General features: G+C 36.5%; 1 protein-coding gene across 3 annotated transcripts; it reads right to left on the reverse strand.

The window, feature by feature from the left end:
• Positions 1-415: 415 nt before the first annotated feature.
• vil1 (villin 1) lies at positions 416-18,903 on the reverse strand. 3 transcript variants are annotated; one of them, XM_082175641.1, is made up of 20 exons: positions 18,694-18,903; positions 12,425-12,534; positions 12,237-12,311; positions 11,926-12,122; positions 10,376-10,484; positions 8,529-8,639; positions 8,208-8,410; positions 8,036-8,114; positions 7,231-7,329; positions 6,674-6,827; positions 4,957-5,057; positions 4,741-4,878; positions 4,386-4,544; positions 3,609-3,788; positions 3,345-3,490; positions 2,685-2,829; positions 2,409-2,597; positions 2,245-2,313; positions 1,900-2,058; positions 416-1,153 (listed from the first exon to the last, which is right to left on the reverse strand). In XM_082175641.1, the coding sequence occupies exons 2-20, from the start codon at positions 12,503-12,505 to the stop codon at positions 1,040-1,042; spliced, it is 2,508 nt and encodes an 835-aa protein (XP_082031767.1). In that variant the 5' UTR covers positions 12,506-12,534; positions 18,694-18,903; the 3' UTR covers positions 416-1,039. The 3 variants fall into 3 exon arrangements, with proteins under 3 accessions (XP_082031767.1, XP_082031768.1, XP_082031769.1); XM_082175642.1 differs by lacking the exon at positions 18,694-18,903 and adding an exon at positions 16,204-16,533; XM_082175643.1 differs by lacking the exon at positions 18,694-18,903 and adding an exon at positions 12,624-12,755 and having other exon boundaries at positions 12,425-12,571.
• Between the last annotated feature and the right edge of the window lie 1,920 nt (positions 18,904-20,823).

Below are 20,823 nucleotides of genomic sequence, written 5' to 3' on the forward strand. Positions count from 1 at the left end.
TGAGGTAATTCTATCATTGACTGCCTATGTTTTTCAAAGGCTTTTCAAGTTGCGTCCCTGATTAAACTTTTTGCGTTAACTACAATCCCATAACAACTTAAACCAGCCTTAAGTTCAGGTTTTCAAGAACCAGCAAACTAGCCTAGACTAAGCTTTTTCTCCTACCAGCTAGGATGACATATACATCAGATAGCTTTCCTGAGTAACTAGTTGGCTGTCATAATTTGACTACCATTCTCAAGCTTTGATATCTATGCTATTTAAATAAGAACTGTACGTGTTACAAGTTTGCTGTTTTGTTAGATTAAGATGCAAATGCTTTGCTCAGGGCCACAAAAAGGGTTTTGCAGGACCCTATTGATATTGTGCATGAGTTAATGTATAATATTTGCATTGACAAAGAGGCAACAAAAGATTTTCCATTTCAATGAGGTCTTTTTCTGTTTATTGACTTTTCCATTAGACAGGTGGTGTGCCTCTTGTATACAGTAAATGATTAATACCAATGGAAATTACACATTAGACAGTATACAGTCTCCTCCAATAATTAACACTATACATGATTAACCTCACATAAAAACCTTTATCTTGGCTCAAATATATTAAATTTTATTGTAGTGCTTAAGCCACTTGTGTAAAAAGCAGCTATTAGTCAGTGCTTGAAGGTATCCCATTGAGATGCATTAACGAAAGATTAAAATCGAAGTTCACAAAGCAGCTTCAATAATCGCAGTGTAAAAAAAGACCTACGAGCTTCATTTTCCCATATCTCCTATATTTTCTGTTGTAAAATTATAGGCACTAATTAATTCTGCTTTATAACATTAACTTCAAATACAGCAATTTCAAATAAATCAATTTGCATGTGCAAAAATATATTTAAATAAGTAATTATATGTAAACATGTAAATCTAAAAACTCTAAAAAGAAATGATCCTGACTGTAGTGTTTTTGCATGGCACCATACAGTCTAACAAGAGGAAGTCTGTTTTGTAGCACAGGATTGTATTTGTGTACAATCTGTACCATGTTTTCCATCCTAAAACAGGCCCTTTTGTTTCTTCACGTTCAGTTGCTTCCAGGACGGCATAGCATAGAAATCCATCCGAGAAATCCCCATGATCAGGGCGAAGTCTTCGTTTGAGAGATAGTCCTGCATAGATGATAGAGGTGTGTGTTAGTTTTATCAATAGATCATTCTTTCCAAAACATGTCCAGGTCACATTAAAATGAGAATGGGGTTTTTCTTGCATTGTCATAAAAATATGTCCATGTTCTAAAAACCACAAAATTCTTAAAATAAGCTTTATTTTCTTTTTTAAAAAGTGTGTGTGTGTGTGTGTGTGTGTGTAGGTGCAATATGACCCATATTATTGACAGATTTTGTCATTCTCCAAAAAGATAGTATTCACATTTATAGTGTTTATTTACTAATTTAGTTTGTAATAAAATGTTATTATACCATAAGTGTAATTTGTGGGTGGGACATGTCCCCACCACTTTTTGCCAGGGTCGATATTGTCCCCACCACTTTTTAAAACATCTCGCGGCACGGATGTACCAATACAAATAAATAAAGCATCTCCAGTTAACTAACAGAGCATTCATTTCGTTCGTTTGTTAAATAAGAGGCGATCTAGCGCTGAAATGTGTTGCTCGTTGCCGCTGCGATCTGTGGCGCGGATACAGTGTTCTCTTGTGGCTCGCGCACAGTCTTTACATGGACGCTGCTTCAATCCGTTGCGGAGACTCTCTATTCGTTCCGGTGAAATCACAAAACAACTAGACCATTAGAGTACACACGTAAAGTAGTCGGATCTATGTATTTATTCACGTAAAAATTCTCGGCACTCATCACATATATTAGATCTCATTAAATTAATTTAAACCCGAGTTTACCTCTTTTCTTGTGGGGTCGACTCCTTCAGGCAGGTCTTCTGTCTGAGTGTTCACCAGCTTCTCTGGAGGGAAGGTTTGCGTGACAGGACGGGGTATCACATTACCCCCTTGAGTTGAGTTACTTGAGTTGGTTTGGTTTGAGATTGGTTGGGTCAGATCCTGTGCACAAGATGTCAAAACATCTTCACATGTCACATTTATGCATTTTGCATTTTTAAAGAGCATTCAAGTTATACTATAAATTTGTATCAGTTCCTGCATTCCCTAGGTAATTCAACCTAGGACATTGACGTTGCTAGCGTCACGCTTTACCATTTAGGCTCTTAAAAACAATTAAGAACTTACCACAGTAATTTTGATAAGATCAGTTGCATCTCCAAGCTCTGATTTAAGCTGGTCGTAGGATTTCCCACCCTAAAAGACAATAAAAAAACATTCATCACCTGTACCATACACTTGTGAAATAAGTTGTCATGCTGAAAGAAAGTAAACTCATGTCAGCTACTTACACTCCACTTTTGTGGGTCCCAGGCATAGAACCATCCTGTAAAGGTGGGCGGCTCGAACCCTTGCTTGACCACTAGGATAGGTGTCTCCAGGTCACGCCCTGCAGGATGGGACTTCAGATATTCCTGTGCCGTAACCACTGCTTCCTGCTTCTCCTTGTCATTGGCACCTTTGCCGATCCACAGGTACACCTAACAGAACATAATTATGCTGTGATTTCTAGTGGTATGAAAAAGATATGAACAATTGCACAGAGAGACAACCACCCTGACATTCACCTGATCCCAGATGTCCAGCAACATCACATCATCCTCATCCAGGTCATCTTGGTTGAAGTTTGTAATCTCTGTCGCTATAAAGCGACCCGTCTGGTTGGAGCATTCAAACAACCGGGGCGTAACACTACTGTTCTCATCCTGTAGTCTGAGAATGGGAGAAACTTATTGGCTGTGTCCCAAAACTGTCTATGTGGAATCACATATATCCTTTCCTTTGCAATGAAAGCAGTGGAAAAATGCATGCCATAATGCTAAACCCTATTGAAATCAATTGTCTAGTCTCCTTTGTTCTTCACGTGAGGAGCGCTGGAGTGCAACAGTGCCCGCCAACTTTTTCTGTGGCATTGGTTCCGGAAATATTTTTTCCATTTCACTTTTCATTTTTTAAAAGTCTTTGTTAAAGCGTTTTAAGCCATGAATCAAGCCAACCATTACACAAAATTACAAACTTGTTTTTTATTTGAAGCAAAAAAGACAGAGTACTTAACTGATTTAATAAGGGAAAGAACTACAATCCCATGACGCATTGCAAATTATATAACCGAATTTAAAACGATGGAGAAATATATATATTTTTCAATTAACAGCTCAACAGATTTTGGAACAGAGCCATAATAATTTGTGCATTAACATGTGTGCAGTGTGCAATTGTTAATGTACCTTTTGCTGCTTGCATACTGGGACTTTCCACCAAGGTTTACCCAGAAGTCAGCTGGTTCCTGACCCTCTGCAATAACATTTTTCTCCCTTTTGGAGATGATGTCAGCCAGTGATTTGGCCATCTCTCTCTCATCCCCACTGCAGCCCTGCATGGTAATATTAAAGTCAAGTAGACATGTAAGACATTACTGGTGCTCCCCTATACTTTTTCAGAAATATCTTTTGGAAATATGTCAGATGTTTTTAGCATTAAACTCTACCGACCTTGCCATACCACAAGTAGCAGCACTTATCTGTGCTGAGCACAAAGACATCATTGGAGTTCAGAGAGGATGAACGTGGAGGCACCTCAGTGGCACGCGTGTTGAACTCATTCGTTCCATGGATGTGAAACAATCTTACTGGCGGCTGAGAATGGGAGGAGCCTTCTCTGGAACTTCCTTCCTGGTATTCAATCACAACAGCAAATGAGTTATTGTGCACTGTGAGAAATATATGATAAGTGTGTCATTGCTGCACCCCTAGCAGCAACAATTGTTTCCAAAACACTCCTACTTCCCCATATTTACTTTTGACAGTCCCACCTCAATTATATTGAAGGCACCACACATTTTATGCTTTTCAGGAAGTTAGGCTGTAATAAGTGCAATGTGCCAAAAAAAATGAGCTTGTCCTCAAAAGTCCACCTTTGCATCATATCCATATCTACCCTTAAAGGGTGCATATTAGTATCTTAAGGCAATAATATGACCCCCTTAGGTCCTAATATGCACCTTAATTTGATATGGGACAAAGCTTTATCTTTAAGGTACCGCCCAATGGCAAGCTGTTGCACTTCTTACTTTTTGCTATATACTGTGTGTATGTATGTATGTATGTATGAATAATATTTCTTTATTTCTTTATTTTCTGATAGTGTTTTTAGAAACAGAAATATAATCATTCCTAAAACAGGAAGTGTTTGGGTTTTGGGTTTCCGTTGTTACAACCGATGACATGCCCAAGTGTTTCGTATAGAGAGGAACAGTTTGACAGACCTACCTCATAAACAATCATTTTGCCCTTGAAAATAGCCATTAGGTGCATGGGCTCCTTTCCCATGGGAACGCGGACCTGCACCGGTTCTCCATTGTACTTCTGGTCCAGAATCACAGCCTGATATGCAGAGGCTGTCAGCTCTGCCGTGCTTGCATGGCGCCCCTAAACATTTTAAAATATTCAAACAGAAAATAGTTACTTTAAATTATTCTAATAATATTTCACAATATTACTGTTTTTTTTTTTTTTTAGGTTAAATAAATGTAGCCTTGGTTAACGTTAATAAATCTTACCGACCCCAAACTTTTGAAAGGTAATGTACAGGGAGTGAGAAAATGAGGGAAGAATATACACCTACTTGCCACATGTACAGAATGTAGTGTATTTTTCTGTTGACTTCATATTTGTAGAGAATAAGGTAACAGTCCCCCCCGTAGAAGTGTCCGAGCCACTTTCTTTCCACAGGGACAAGCTCATTGTCCTCAAGCCTCCATACCTGAGGGATGAACACACTTATGTAATGAGTTCTGTTTACTAAGATGCATGAAAGGCAATGAAAGGTCATTTCACTGACCTCGGCTTCACCTGACCCATCATCCACCATTTTCTGCTGTGCAGCCAAGTCAGGTCTTGCATGCATAGAGGTGGCGTCAAATTTGATTTGCTCAACCTTGGCTACAGAAAGCAATCATAAAATGAATAAGTCAGAGTCATGTAGAATAAGATGAGTCTCTAAGGGAGTGTTTATACAGGATGCATTCTTGTGTTTTGTCTGTGCTTTTTTTTAATGATTGGCCTATGCACACAGGGTAGAGGAATGTTTTTTTTAATCAGCGTCTCACCACAGCTGTTTTTTTTTTTTAAACATGAGATCGCATCCTGTATGAATGCTGCCATATTCTTAAATAGAAGTTCTTCTGCATAGTATTTGTCATTTCAGCAGTGCTGGAAAGATGACAACTAAAAGTAGCGATGCAGTAGTGGACAATTTTAAGCAATTTTAAAGGGGTCATATAATACCATTTTTGTACAAGCTAATATGATTCTTTAGGGTCTAAATTAAAAGTTTGTAATATACTTTAATTAAAAAGTCTCATTAGTATTGTAACAAAACACTAATTTTACCTGGTCAAAAACAGCTCTGTTTTCAGCACGCCGTTTAAGTGCATGTGTCTTTAAATGATAATGAGCTTTGCTCACCCCGCCCCTCTGTTCTGTGCGGACACCGTTTGTAACACAATAACACAATAACCATAACGCGTTGTTCATTATAAACGTGGGATTATGAATTATATTGAGAACGTCGTACATAGAAAACATGCCGTAATGTACCCTGAGTGTAAACCTTAGCCGCATTCATCGGCAAAGATTAATATAAAGATCAATATAAAGGTTAATAAAACGTTACACTCACTTCTTCTTCTGGAGGTGCAGCAGGAACACGAATAGTTGGTACCGATCCTTTTTTCAGGAGCAGCTTCTTAGCAAAACCAGCTTTATACTGAGTCTGACCCTTGTTTATAAAGCAGTCTGGAGTGTGAAATGATTCGCGCAAACATGAAAGTATTGACGTTGATCGTGGGGAATAATCCCTTCGAAAACAAAACTCAGCCACTGCGTCTTCAGCGGTTCGGATTTAGGAACATCAAAAAGACTGCTGTGTTCCTTATTACACCCAAGAACAGAACACCACAATCGCTTAGACGCCATTCTGCTCATAGACAGTGCTCCAGCGTATCAACAATGACCGCGCGGACTATGATTGACAGCTCGCTCACGAGCGAGGGCGGGTCTGTGTTGAAACGCTGCTGTCAATCAACAATCGTGGGAGGGGCGTCGATTTTGTGACGTCACAAAATCGAACGGCTTGATTTGAGACAGGGGAAAACATATAAGAAGATGAAAAAAAAACACTGGATGGATTTTGATCATTTTACGATGGTTGTGTACGGACACTGCCAACACACATTTCTGTACAATCAACTTGTAAAAGTGCATGTACCATTATATGACCCCTTTAATACATATGGTTAGCTACTTTTCGTTTGCAAATTGCAGTATAGCTAACTACTATTTCAAAGGATGAGCTTGACTGTATTTAAACTTAAACTCTAGCTGGACAAGCTATGAGCTTTAAAGTAACTTCCCAAACTGTTTTTTGTTGTTGTCATATTTCACTATTTTTACAACCTTTGTCTTTTTTATCTCCTGGACATCTGTTTTTACCAGTGCTTCTGCTTCTTTAGTAGTGTTCTTTAGAGTCGGTCTTTACACTAGTACACCATGCTCACCTATTTTCCCTGGACTGTGTGTGCTTCCCATTCCAGCTGTCTGCCCTTTGTCTGTCCACTTCTGGAAGAGTTGCTTGAACACTGATGATTCTGCTCCTTCGCTCACAGTCTCTACATTGGTGGATGCAGGATATGCTTTTGCCTTTATGTAGGCCTAGAACAATAGAATATTAAGTGAGATGATGAAGTGTGTCTTTCACAATAATTTGCTATGTGATAACATTACTATTTGGTGCAATATACTATGCTAAGATTAGAAATATTGGGCATTATTCACTAATAACTGTACAATTGTTCTAATGTGCGCATAAATGGTTCCCCAGCAAAAAAAAAAAAAAAAAAAAAAAAAATCCTTTCTCAAAATAGGATAACTTAAAGACTTGGCTTTTAAGGACTTGTACGATCAATTAGTTGACGATAAATCATAATTTCTGCTTGAAATTCACACATAAGTTTTTACACACAAATACGTGTGTATACACAGTTGGTGAATGAGGCCCATTGTAAAAAAAATATTTGATTAGTGCTTGAAGTGTATTTGAATGGTCTTTTCTCACCTCCGCTTTCTTCAGAGACTCCGACCTTTCAGTTTTTGATGCCTTTTTGCCCTTCCAGACAAAGATCTTTATTCCACCTTGATCCAGCAGATAGCAGTCCTGCCACAGGAATCAGATTTCACTTGGCACACATTTATACTGTTAGGGTCTTATACAATTATACATTTATACTGTTAGGGTCATACTGTATACTGTGTGCAACTTAGCAGTGTCTTTATGCTGTGTAACAACACAGCCATGCCTCTTGTGTACCAACATAACAATTATACACTCAATTTGCATTTGGATAGCTGGTCATCTTGCATACAGTACAACTTGCTTTTTTTTTTTTTTTTTTTTTTTTACTTCTCCATTTCAAGTCATGAAATCAAATTTGATTCTATTTACTTTTTGAAGTCATGTTCTTGGTCTTATTGGTCACAATTCATTGGTGCATGCTATTAAAAAAAAACAAAAAAACTTTGTCTTCATAATCTTGTATCAAAATACAATAATGTAATAACTTGCTATGCATCTGAAAGAAATAAAAAATCAGTTGACGTCATAAATTCCTCTTTCTTTTCAAACCATTTCCTCCACCTGCTCCTTCCTTGGCTCACTTTTTCATGACCCTAACTATTTCATCACATGTGTCCCTCCCAGCTGTGATCAATGAAATGCAACCTTAAACTTTGACAAAGGTGTAAGTGTGTGACATTTGACTATAATATACATCACTGGATCCTATGCTATCAACTTGGCCTTTGTACAGAATTATTTTATGCTGTGGTGTGTAGGTTGGTTGAAAGGTCAGGGTTAGTCATACCTCGGTTTTTAGTAGGTCTTGTGTGAGAGGTTTCACTGCCACTTCCTGCACTACAAGGTTCCCCTCAGCATCTGAAATACTTTTCACACAAGATTATTTTAGTTGCAGCGCATATTTTTCAACAAAATAATGCAGCAAGAGTATACTTAAAACAGGTTCAAATTTAACTCACTGAAAGAGTTTAATGGCAGTCTTCAGTTTCTCATCAACGATCTGATCTGGGATGGCATCTTTGATCTCTCTTCTCTCCCCCAATGCCTGCTTCATCATTTTCATGGCTTCCTCAGAAGATTTCTCATCATCTCCTTCCACTACAGTCACTTGTGCTCGTCCACCTCTCTCTCGGTCACGGATGTCCTTCGCTAGGTTCATTCCCTATAAAAAAGCCTTCAGTATGCTGGACATATAAATCTTCAGCATCAAGAATGTGATTCTTTACATTGCTAAATTGGGCTTTTTTTTTTTGCATAGCAAATGAGATCTAATGGTTTACCCTTAACCTCTCCATTCGGTTACTCTTGGGCCCATTCCACTGAATGATCAGGCTCCCCAGGTCCAGCAGGAACACATCACCTTTATTAAAACTGTTCCAGTTCATTTCCACCTGAACACAGAGGGATTGAGGCTCATTATTTACACTTTTTGGGGGATTACAAGTAACGCAAGTTATGTAATCAGATTACTTTTTTCAAGTAACGAGAAGTTTTCAAGTAACTAGAAATTTTCAAGTAACGAGAAATTTGCAAATAAAATATCTTCCTTTTTAAAATAAGTAATGCAAGTTAATTTGTTTTCCCATTTACTGACTGACATCTCTCATGTCTGTATGTTGAGAGAAATCAAGAGTAAAGTGAAGATGTGTTGTGTGCGCTGTTGCTTATTGTAGTTCTAAATGTGAGCATGCATTTACTCAACTCACTTGCTCAAAAATGAATGAATATATGAATATTAATATAAAGTGAAATGCAAACATGGAGTTAATAAGTATATTATAATACAAATATACTTTCTGTATTTAATCTCACTTTATTAATCCATGTCTTTGCTGCTGACCTTCGCTGATCCACTGTAACCATACTAATAAGCAATAATGACTTGTTAAACATCACATGCTAAACTTTCTTCTCCTGCGTCCTATTCTTCTGCAATCCAGAAGTAGTTCAAAAACAAACAAGCAAGCCCAACCCAGGAGAGAAAATGAAACACAAAAGTAACATAACACATTTCTTACCATAAAAAGTAACTAAGGCAATTAGTTACTTTTTTAGGGAGTAACGCATTACTTTTAAAAGTTACTTTCCCCAACACTGCTTATAACTGCCTCTCAAGGTGGTACAGGAGACATAATATTTATGTAATACTAATATACATTTATATAATTAATTTAATAATTCATTATGTGGATGTATAGTATGTTAATATTTATACAGATCTTATTCCTGAAGTCATTTAGATATTATGTAAATGATGAAAGTTTGCCTATGTTATTCCTTTCCTCTTCATCTTGAAATTAGTAAATAAAACAATGCATGGCATGCGGAGGCACTTAAAGATGTTTAAAATCAACCTGGACTGTATGATTTTAAACCTTTCTTAAGTGGGTGTTAATAGGCATGATGTTGGTGGTTGGTTTTTGTGTGGCTGACTCATGGAAAAAAGAAGTAGTTAAAAGTCACACAATCTAGATGGAGATTTTTTACACCACTGGCCAGCATGTATTGATGTAGTGCAGGGGTTTTCAAAGTGTGGGGCGCGCCTCCCCAGGGGGGCGCCAGAGCATGCCAGGGGAGGCGCGGAGAGTGGTAAAAATTATAGCCAAATAATTATTTTAAATTAATAAATTCAAAAAGTTAAATTGTTATTATTCTGAAAACATAACTGCACTTTTCATGTTGACACAAACAATGATAAAAGTGAGGAATTAAGAGTCTGACATTGGTGTGTGTGTGTACTTTGTGAGGACCCGTTTGAGTTTTAGACCATTGGAGTGAGGACAAAGAGAGTAAAGTGAGGACATTTTGGCCAGTCCTCACTTTCTGAGAGCCCTTTAAAGGCCTGTTTGAGGGTCAAGACTTGGTTTTAGGGATAAGGTTATAATTAGGTTAAGGGTAGGTTTAGGGTAAGGGTTCGGGTTAGGCACTTAGTTGTGATGGGTAAAGGTTAGGGTAAGCTGCTAGAGATTGCATTGTGTCAATTAATGTCCTCATAAAGATAGATGTACAAGAACGTGTGTGTGTGTGTGTGCGTGCGCCACTGGGTAAGTTGTGTCTCAGACTGTGAAAACCCCTGATGTAGTGGGTCTGAGTTCCTCTATTGTGATCTGACTGGGGCTATTCTTACCTCCCCTGCAACCACATGCTTATTTCCCTTCACATGCAGCAGTCTGCGAATGTTGTACGTGTTCGTCTCCACTTGTTTCATCCCAGATGCGACTCCACCTTTTTTGTATCTAGAATAATGAGATTAACAGCGTGATCAATTGTAACAAATTTTTACTCCCTCAAAGTTCATCACTTCTTGGAAACTATTCTATTTTTGTAATCTTCCCCATTTTTAATTCTTTGTGACTAAGAAAAGCATTCTAACGCATTCTTATCACGCTGCATCTTAAAATAAAGAGGCTCATTTTGCGGAAATGACTATTGAAGGAACATAAATGCACTGTGTATGAAGTCACATTAGAACTCCCCTTGAAAATGTCATTTATACACCATAAACTACAGTAAGGGATGACTCCTAACAAGAACATATTAGGGGCAGATTTCTCCACAAAAATAAGTATAAAATAAATGACAAATAAATGAAGGTTATTTTTAGTTTTAAAATTTTAAATTGTGTTTTTTTTTTTTTTTTTTTTTTATGTCTTTTCAAACCTGTAAGACTTTCGTTTGTCTTCGGAACACAAATGAAGAACTTTTTGATGAAATCGGAGAGCTTTCTGTCCCTTTAACCTCAAATTGATGAAGTGACGCGTGTGCTTTATATGCACAAAAAACAACAACATAATTTACCACTTTCTTTACAAAATATGAATCTCCAATGAGTCTGCTCTTGCGTCAACACAACATGCATGTATCGTGGAGAATAATATTTAGTAAAGAAAGTGGTCAATTATGTTTTGTTTTTTTTGCACAAAGAGGTTAAATCACTGGTGTCACATGGATTACTTTTATGATATCTTTTGTTACAGGTCCCGTGCAGTCGGGAGGACTTAGCAGCAAATGAGAGAGAGAGAGAGAGAGAGAGAGAGAGAGAGAGAGAGAGAGAGAGAGAGAGAGAGAGAGAACGAGAGAGAGAGAGAGAGAGAGTTAGTGGTTGCTTATTGTCTTTTAATGAACATTGTACTTTAAGACACTTTGAATCATAGGATTCATAAATAAGTTGAAATACATACAACATATAGATACTTAGACCAAATCACAATAAATAAGTAAATCAATAAATCAAGATAGGAACCTTAACCATAAGTACGGTGGTCACACTTTCTTGGGCTTGAAAGTGATAGTTACATAGACTGTCAATGGAGGGACAGAAAGCTCTCAGATTTCATCAAAAAGATCTTAGCTTGTATTCCAAATTTTCCAAAGATAAACACAAGTCTTACTGGTTTGGAACGACATGAGGGTGAGTAATAATGACATCATTTTCATGTTTGGGTGAAATGTCAAAATACAAAATCTTTCTAAAAAATTGGCTTCATTTGTTTTTGCAAAATTTAATTTTATTTATTTGCCACGAATTCTAATGGTCTTAAACATAAACTTATTTGATCAAAATAAAATGTCTTCTTATTATTACTATCATTATTATTTTATTTATTTATTTATTTTTGATTTTGGGGTGAATCATGTTTTGATTAGATTCATCCAAGGTAATCCAAGATGGCTTACATGATGCCCTGTTTGAAGTATCCTTGGAAGGTGGCGCTTTCGTGGCCCTGGGCCTCACGATGCTGCACAGCAGTTCCCCCCAGGTGGTCATCCATCTGTGTGGTGTATATCGCTGCTGCTCCCTGCTCATCCTGGGAGGTGGACTTGCCCAGCCAATAATGAATGTCATAGGTGAAGTTGTTGCTGGTCTTGTGAGTCTGAAAATTTTTTTTTTTTTTTTTTTTAAGTGCAACCATTCATTCATTGACATGTAAGGTTGTCAGCTCAAAAGCACTTGAGTTAATTAAAGGACACTTAGCACTGATACTTACGTAGAGTATTATATAGCTGTCTCCCTCAAAAAACTGTCCGTATGTTTTAGATGGACAGGGCACGAGCACCATGTTCTGACCATTGATTAAACAGAAGACTGATTAGTAATTTGCTAAAGATGTCAGTATCTGAGATATGAATGCACTGATTTGACAAAGTAGCGGTGCTGTCTATCATTCCTGCTTACCTCCACTCTCCATATCTGAAGTCCTGGTGTGGTTTTATTGAGGGCTTTGGGAACATTGGTCTTGACTTCGTCCTGTGGCATGGTGCCAGCTTAAAGTCTCAGCAAAATACCTGGAAGAGAGAAGAAGGGAGGGTTGGATAGGAATTACTTGAATTCAGTGAGACAAAATGTTTCCTAGAATTATATAGCATACATATACTGTGAATGATTTCCTGATAAATGTGTGTGCGAATTTTACATTAAGTAGGATTCTCTAACACAAAGCTAAAGGCTGTTTGCACACCCATTTTCTTGTATCTACCCCTTTTCCTTGATCTGACCTCACTGTATAGCAAAGTGTATAATAGTAAAAATAAAATTGTCATTATTTACTCTATATGCAGTTTTTTCAAAAACATGCTGTATTTGATAAGATAGACTTGCAAAGATTTCCAATGAATTATTTTTTAAACTAATAATGAAATATGTTAATCCCACAAAGCTATAATATGGCTTTCTTGTTTATGGCCATGGTCTCTATAAATGCTTGCTAAATGATTTATTTTTTGTTAGGCTTCTTCAGTGTCATTCAAAGGCAAAAGAGGGTGCGGCCTAAAGTTTCATGCATTAGTTTGCTCTTCAGTTTATAATGCAGTATAAACCCAGACCCTAAAGCTATTTGAAACCTTACTTGTGGAAGAAAGATAGTCAGCTGGCCCTTGGAAAGGAAATTAAAGCCTCAAGTCATATATCATGCAAATGTGTAGTAAAATACGCCCCCACATCTAGAGTTGTTATCTTTAAGTGTAGCTGAGATGTCAGAGTGTGATCAAGGCCTCCGATACTTCACTTTATCTGTTGAAGTGAGCACATACTTCGAACCCTGTTGACATATCTTTTTAGTTTATTTTGAGGATGCGCTTTATTCTCTTTTAGTCTCCCCACCCCCCCCCCTAATCTTTTCTTTATTTAAATTTTTTAAAGTATAAACCTCACTACATATATTTAGATTTGTTTTGTGACATTTATGTATTAAATGTGTTTTAAAAAACTTAATTCAAGATATATTCTTGGTGAATAAAAGGTGCTTAATTGTAATGAAAATAATGTCAAAATGCAAAAATCTTCCTAAAATAGGCTTAATTTTAATGCAAAATATTTATGTAATTTTAATTCGTTTATTTATTTTTAACTTTAATTATAGATTATCTGAAAACAAATCTAAATGTATATTTTTGGTTTTCAAACAATTATATCTTATTTAAATATCTATATTTAAATATTTTACTGAAAAACATACAAAATAAAAAAAATTTTGGACTGAACTAGATATTGATTTAATCAGCACAGATTTTAATAATTTAACGATAAAGATTCTAATAATTTGTATGTGTTATCCAGTCCACTTTTATTATTTATTATATGAATATGTTTTACATTGGCCCAGGTAACACACGATTTTTTTTTTTTTTCTATATAAATTTGATTATATTGCGTTTGCTTTGTCTTTGTTGTGTGCATACTACCCTTCTGTTGAAATATATTGCAAACTATGTGGTTAGTGAGGGATAGTGTCTGTTTCAAAGCCATTGCTTTTCATGTTAAAGTATCAACCAAATCCTCTCCATCCTATCCTCCCTTCCACTATCTCTGTCCTTTTTTCCACATCCTGGTTCCGTAATGATACAAATAAAAAAATTGCCAATGCTTGATCGCTATCATCTTTTTTCGGACGACTGCATTTCTGTGGTGTTGTGTTTAACAAATGAGGCAGGAAGCTACTATCAGATCATGTGGGGTCATCGCACCTGATGACAGCTCTTACATGAAACGCTGTTGTAATTTAATGATGTCTTTCAGCCAATGTAATGTGTATTCATCAGTCATACAGTATATAGTTCAGTCATCTGCAAGCAATCACATTATTACCACATGGCACAAGCTGATTGGCCTCTGCTGATCCTACAGCCAATAAGATTGCTTGCTCAACATTTAAATCTGGTTTAGTGTTTGCTGTAGGCTAGTCCTCAGCTACATGATTTATATATTTCTATTTATGCTGCAGCAGCATATCTTACATATATTTTAGCAATAGCAATTCCATAATTGCTCTGCAGCAGCAACAATAATCAACAGCAGCAGCTTAGCAGATCTAGTCCTCCAGGGCCAAAGTGATGTAAAAAAGTCTAATTGCGAGCCAGTCATTATTGACAAATACAACGCATTCTCAAGGGCGTCATATACTGACGCTTTTGACATTTCGTCTACATCGAACGCACATGGCACCCTTTAGCGTCAATATGACACGCACAGAGCTTTGTTCGGTTATGGGTAGGTTTAGGTCTGGGGTAGGGTTAGGGTTAGACCGCTAGGTGGCGCCTTCTGGCCCATATCTATCTGCGTCTCATATTGACGCTAAAGGGTGCCATGTGCGTTCGATGTAGACGAAATGTCAAAAGCGTCAGTATATGACGCCTTGGGATGAGAACGGGCTGGACAAATAATATACATGCATGCATACATAGATACATACATACAGTATACACCCTTTATGTATCTACACACACACCCTAGAGGATCATTTTCTGTTTGCATATCCCAAATTTATGAGCTTTCTTATCTACATCTTTTTATGTTTCCCTGATACCTTGCAGATGTTGATATGGTGTGATAATACAGATGACTCAATCTCCCTTGTTTGATTGGATGGTTGGGTTTTATTAGGGACTATATCGCTGTCTCTAGCGTATACAGATTGCACCGACCCTTAAGTCACTGATCACAAACCCTCTGCTCAGTGCAAAGGTTCATATTTCCTAACTAAATCTTAAAGTTATGTCGTTAGTGCAATAATAGCTCCTCTCTGCTGTTGCAAATACAACACCATATCATGAATTATCTGCCCTCCATTATTAGATGCGGTGTGTCAGAACAAACAGGAAAGTGTGCTGAGTTTTTATGTAACCGCCCGGTGTTTGATCAGGCCTGACAGTGCTGTGAACATGTCTCATCTCCACCTCCTTCCCTATAACCTTGATTAACATTCTTCCTGTAAACTGCCCACCATGGCCAATCCAACCTTCAGTCCAAAGCACAGCAGATTATGCAATACAAACATAATGAACGTAATATAGGCAAAAATAGCATGTTGTCAAGTTATTCAAGCATAAAGCCAGAATATACAATGGACACTTTTGGTCACCAGATATTCATTGAGACATTGACTTCATTTGCTATGCACTTTTTGATAATATTTTACATATAAATGTAAATGTATGTATTGTCCCTATATGTCAGATGAATCAATTAATTGGCTCAATAGATGGTAGCACTTTATTTTACAGTCCTGTTCCGCATGTACACACTACGTACTTAGCAACTACAGTAACTGGGTTATAACTAGGTAACCCCTAAACCTAACCTTAACCCATGTAGTTGCTGTATATTACCAGTACTTTTTGGGGTAAGTACACTGTAAGTACACATGCTGTAAAATAAAGTGTAAGCCAATAGATATTATTAAATATATTTAATGTTATAAGACAGGAATATATTTTGCAGCTAATATTAGAAGGGTAATTAAAACCAATGATTAATGATAACTATTAAGGTAAAACATCTCTGAATAAACTTAAATTTCAAATATGAAGCACTGTTGAATTATTCAACTGGTTTTCCTTTTTTCTTCTTTTGCAGGGTCAACTTTTACAGTCTGCTTGGCTAATGAATCACTTTAATGGGCATCGTCAAAGCTAAAGGTCTTTTCTGCAATGGAAAGAGTGAGAAAAAGAGGAACTCACCTGCCACCGGAGCAAACGAGAAGGACGCAGCCAGGTAAAGGTGCTGCTGGTTTACAGACAGTGGTGGAGACTGCGCAACTCCCTCTCTCTCTCTCTCTCTCTACTTTACAACCCTTGCACTTTTATCTCTCTCTATGTTCATTCACTCAGGGCCATATATGGCAAGAGCAGGTGATATGCATACAGGTGTGTCATATCTGTAGTTACATGAATGATGTGTTTATCTCTCCCCCCTCCCCAGTAGAGCAATAAAACGAAACAAATGTATTGTTTACCTCTCCACCCCCAGCCCATCTGCTGCTGCACATACTTGTCCTCTGCATTTTACTTTGATGTGTTGACATGACTGTATACTGACCAATTCTTCCTTCTGACCAATGAGTTTATTTTCCAGTCATTTTTTTTCACTCTCAATAAAGATACATTTGTATTTAATGAGCGTAACAAAAAAAAAAAAAAAAAAGCACTATATAATATTTTCCAGGCATGATGTTTAATGGGTGTATTTATATTAAATAAATACATTTATATTTCCTGGCTTTATTTATATTAAAACTTTAAAATCAACTTTACAATTCTCTGATATTCAAGGTATTTCCATATTCTTTTACTATTTTTTTTTTTTTTTTTTCAGGGGTTATATATAAAATATATATATATATATATATATATATATATATATATATATATATATATATATATATATATATATATAACTACTATACGTTTATTAATTTAAAACAATTCTGGCCTGGATTTAAATTTCATTAAGTTTTAAAATGCGCTTATCTCTATATATTCCAGGGAATTCCATGTCTGTTGCCTGATTAATTTTTTCCTGCTAAGTTTACCAAGGGAAGTCTGTATCTCTTCACTAGAGCAGATAGAATTGTAATCCGGAAAGAATAAAACCTTTTTAGAAATTTATCAGTTACACATTCCCTTTAGCTCTGCATACTACATATCTAATCTGCTCATAATATATATATATATATATATTTATATATTTAAAGAGAAGGAGAGGCTCCAAAGCCTGAGGTCATATCTACCTATGAGATATTGGCAATTAGTAAGATGAGTCAACTTGTATGATTGTGAAATTTTAAAGGATATTTCACCTGTACCTGAAAACCCTGTCATCGTGTAATTTTGATGAAGATATTTTGATGATGTTTTTTTGTCCAGGTTTGTAATATGAGGGTGAGTAAATGATGACAGGATTTAAATTTTTGAGTGAAAAATAAACTAGAGACCTGTCATGGAGTTTGTATGCTAATACTACAAGCCCTCTTCTTACAGGAATTCCAGACAACAACAAAAAAATCTCCAACCAAAATAACCCTGATTTGAAGCTTAAATTCAAAGAGCTGGAAAACATGCACTAATCTGGACTGGAATGTATTACTGGTTAACTCTTTCGCTTTTGTGGTGTTACATGCAACTATAACAACCAGTCAAAGTCTGGAAACAATTGACAGAATTTATGATTCTCAAGATGTTATAACTCTTAATGCTGAAATACTTGCGTTTACTTTAGTAGGCAAGTTGCCTACACATAATATCTGTACAAAACTAATAGTTAATTTTTAAATGGATGTATGGGAGCAGAACGAAAAGCATGTCAACTTTAATGTTTAAAAAGCATCCCAGCATGGTTCAAAAGAAGATGCAATAAAATATAGCTTTGATTTGTTAAACTTTTTTTTTTTTTGCATCATAATTCCATATTTCCAGTTGTGTTATTTTATAGGTTTGATATTTTAACTTCAATAATAAAATGAGGAAAAGGGTAATAATAAAAAGGAGTAGGTGTGTCCAAACTTTTGACTGTTAGTTTATCTTACTACAATTCCAAAGTCCATGCATAATTACCGAATGAATCAAGTATGCCATGACAATTGCAAAAAAAAAGGTTTAAAAATAAATGTGCAGCAATTATGTTAAATGTTTCATGTGCTATGATCTAGTTAAAGCCTCTTTGGTCATGGGACCTCCTTGGTAAATCTCAGCAATCTCAGAATCTCTGTAGTTCCTTCAGCGCATCAATGTTGTCTATAGCATCAATACAGACCGTCTTTTCTTGGTTTATTTGGCAAGTGAAGTATAGGTTACAAAATGCCCTGGCAGCAAAGAGCTGGCTGGATCTTTCGAGAGTTAAATAGACCATCAAAAGTGGGAGGGGGTTGGGGAGGGGGTGATTATTACTGAGATGTACTACAGTCGACCCAACAGTAGAGCCTTTGTGAATGAAATAATGAAGGATGCATGGGAAACAGGGCAAATTGAGAATGAAATTGCCGTGGATTTACTAATTTGACTTCCCTTAACCCGAAATGCACATTCCACCAAAACACGCCACCACAAAGGAGTTGCACAAGCTCTTGCATAGATAAAGCATGACGTTTATACATAAAAAATCATCTAAACTAGAAAATAGTTGTTCTGTTTTTATAGTTCAAAGTACTTTAATTGCCAGAGAATGTTGCCTACCTTCTTTAGGCAGTGTATTTCTGTCCTTGATAGCCAAGAGTTGGGCTTCGCTCCTATCTTTTCACCTCCAGATAGTCTCTAGGTGAACTTCAGCCTCCAGAATGCAGCCGCTCCCCTCTCCTTCCTCAAACTCATTAACAGAGAGAGCAGCCAGCCACCAGTGCTTCAGTTCGAACTCAGCCCCTTCTCTTACATAATCCAGGACACACGTTAACATGGCGTTAGTTCAGCTCCATGAACCTGCTTTTGTGATTGCGCCGCAGAGTGTGTTAGGCCTCAGTGGAGGTTGGGCTTCAACCATGCGCTATCAAATCTAAAACAAATGCTGCCTTTATAGGTAAACGGAGGTAGGACGGCATCAAGGCAGGTCCAAATGTTTGCATAATGTCTACATAAATGCCTTGATCTAGTTTGTTCTTAAGGGCAGCGGAGATATACAGTTGCTACCCAACCTGAGCCCTGCTGGATCCAGAACACTGTAGGGTTTCTGGTCGGGTTCAGTTCATTGTTTTGGGGTCGGTAACATTTTTAAAAGAAGTCTCTTCTGCTCACCGAGGCTGCATTTACACAAACTTACACAAATGCAGTAAAAAGAGTTTTAGATATTGTGAAATATTATTACAATATAAAAAAAGGTTACACTTTATTTTAAGCTGACGTAGTTACTTACTCAAATAAGTACTTTGTAATATTACTTTAACATGTACTTGCTCATAGAGTTAGGGTTTAGTTTAAGGTTAGTTACTTGTAATTATGCATGAGTTACTGTTATAACGTTTTGTGGCAGTTTCTACCATTAGGTCAAAGACAATTTCTTCATTAAAGGTCAAAATGGAGAAGTTGTTGATGAAACTGTAATTTACTCAGTTATTGTGTTAATCTTTGTGTGTTTCTTGTAGTGATGGTTAAAGAGTTAAGAGCAGGCTACTACATTATTCCTTTATTTCTACAACTGTTGGTCAAATTTATTGATTTTGTGAAAATTACTGTGACTTTAATCAGCATTTTTCAGTCTTTCTTCACTCTTTAAAAAGTTTTGCATCGGTTCTGTAAAGAACCTTTAACATCCACTGAATCTTTCCATTCCACCAAAGGTTCTTTACAGTGTAAAGAGGGTTATTGAAATGTTCTTCACACTAAGAAAAACATGGTTCTTTTAAGAATTGATCAATGAAAGAACCAAAAATGCTTGAAGTTGAACCTTTATTTATTTTTTTAACTGTTAACAAGCTGCTTGGTGGATTTATCTATCTATCCATCTAAACGTCTCTGATCTGGAGTGTTATTTTGGCTGTGAATCAAGAGAAGCTCATTTATTTTAAATTTACTTCAAGCGGCTCTTGATTTCCAGCCAAAACAACAATTGTTGATGTTTAATAAGTTTTTGCAATACAGAGACTCAGCAGTATGCAGATAATAAATATTTTCTACAGTGTGTTGTTGTTTGGTCTCGGTAGATCTTAGTCTGGTGTTTTTAATTTGCGAAGTACCGTTCACTCAAAGGGATTGTTAAAATGCGTTTTAAAAAGTTTTCTGAAGTTGCTTGGCCACTGGAAGCATTTTTAAAAAGACGCAAATTATCACATAATGATCCCATTATGATAAAAAATGTGACCTATCGTACACCCACCAATATACGACAGGTGTGGCATGGGATCATTTTGGGTTACTTTTGCGTATTTTTAAAAAAAAAAGTGTGATGCCGGTCGTTATTCACTGCTTTTATATGGACGAGCATGAGGATTTTAAATTTTTTTTATTAGACCCTTTTGTGGTCCATAAAAGAAAGAAGGGCATACGGCATTAGAACAACACCAGGGTGAGTAAATTATGACTTAATTTCCATTTTTCGGGTGACATATCATTTTAAGTACACAGTCTTGTCATTTGTCTTTTTGTCTGACTAAAAGTTTTGTCCTACGTCACCCTAAAATAAAGGGTTACCAAAATAACTTTTTTCTATTTTAATATATTTCCTTATATAGTTGCATAATGTGTTTTTTCTGTTGCAAAGCTGAATTTTCAACTGTCATTTACTTTTATTACAATCTTCAGTGTCACATGATCCTTCATTCTAATATGCTGATTTGATGCTCAATAACCATTTCTTATTATTATCAATGTTGAAAA

The sequence above is a fragment of the Leuciscus leuciscus genome (genome assembly GCF_965113295.1).
Source record: "Leuciscus leuciscus genome assembly, chromosome: 7".
In the NCBI taxonomy this organism is placed as follows: domain Eukaryota; kingdom Metazoa; phylum Chordata; class Actinopteri; order Cypriniformes; family Leuciscidae; genus Leuciscus; species Leuciscus leuciscus.

Excerpts from the sequence above, each read along its gene's own strand:
- vil1 (XM_082175641.1), bottom strand. The coding sequence starts at position 12,505 with ATGCCACAGGACGAAGTCAAGACCAATGTTCCCAAAGCCCTCAATAAA. Across the intron at positions 8,640-10,375 it reads AGCATGTGGTTGCAGGGGAG|GTGGAAATGAACTGGAACAG; the intron begins GTAAGAATAGCC and ends CTCTGTGTTCAG. Across the intron at positions 3,491-3,608 it reads GCTACTTGTGGTATGGCAAG|GGCTGCAGTGGGGATGAGAG; the intron begins GTCGGTAGAGTT and ends ATTACCATGCAG.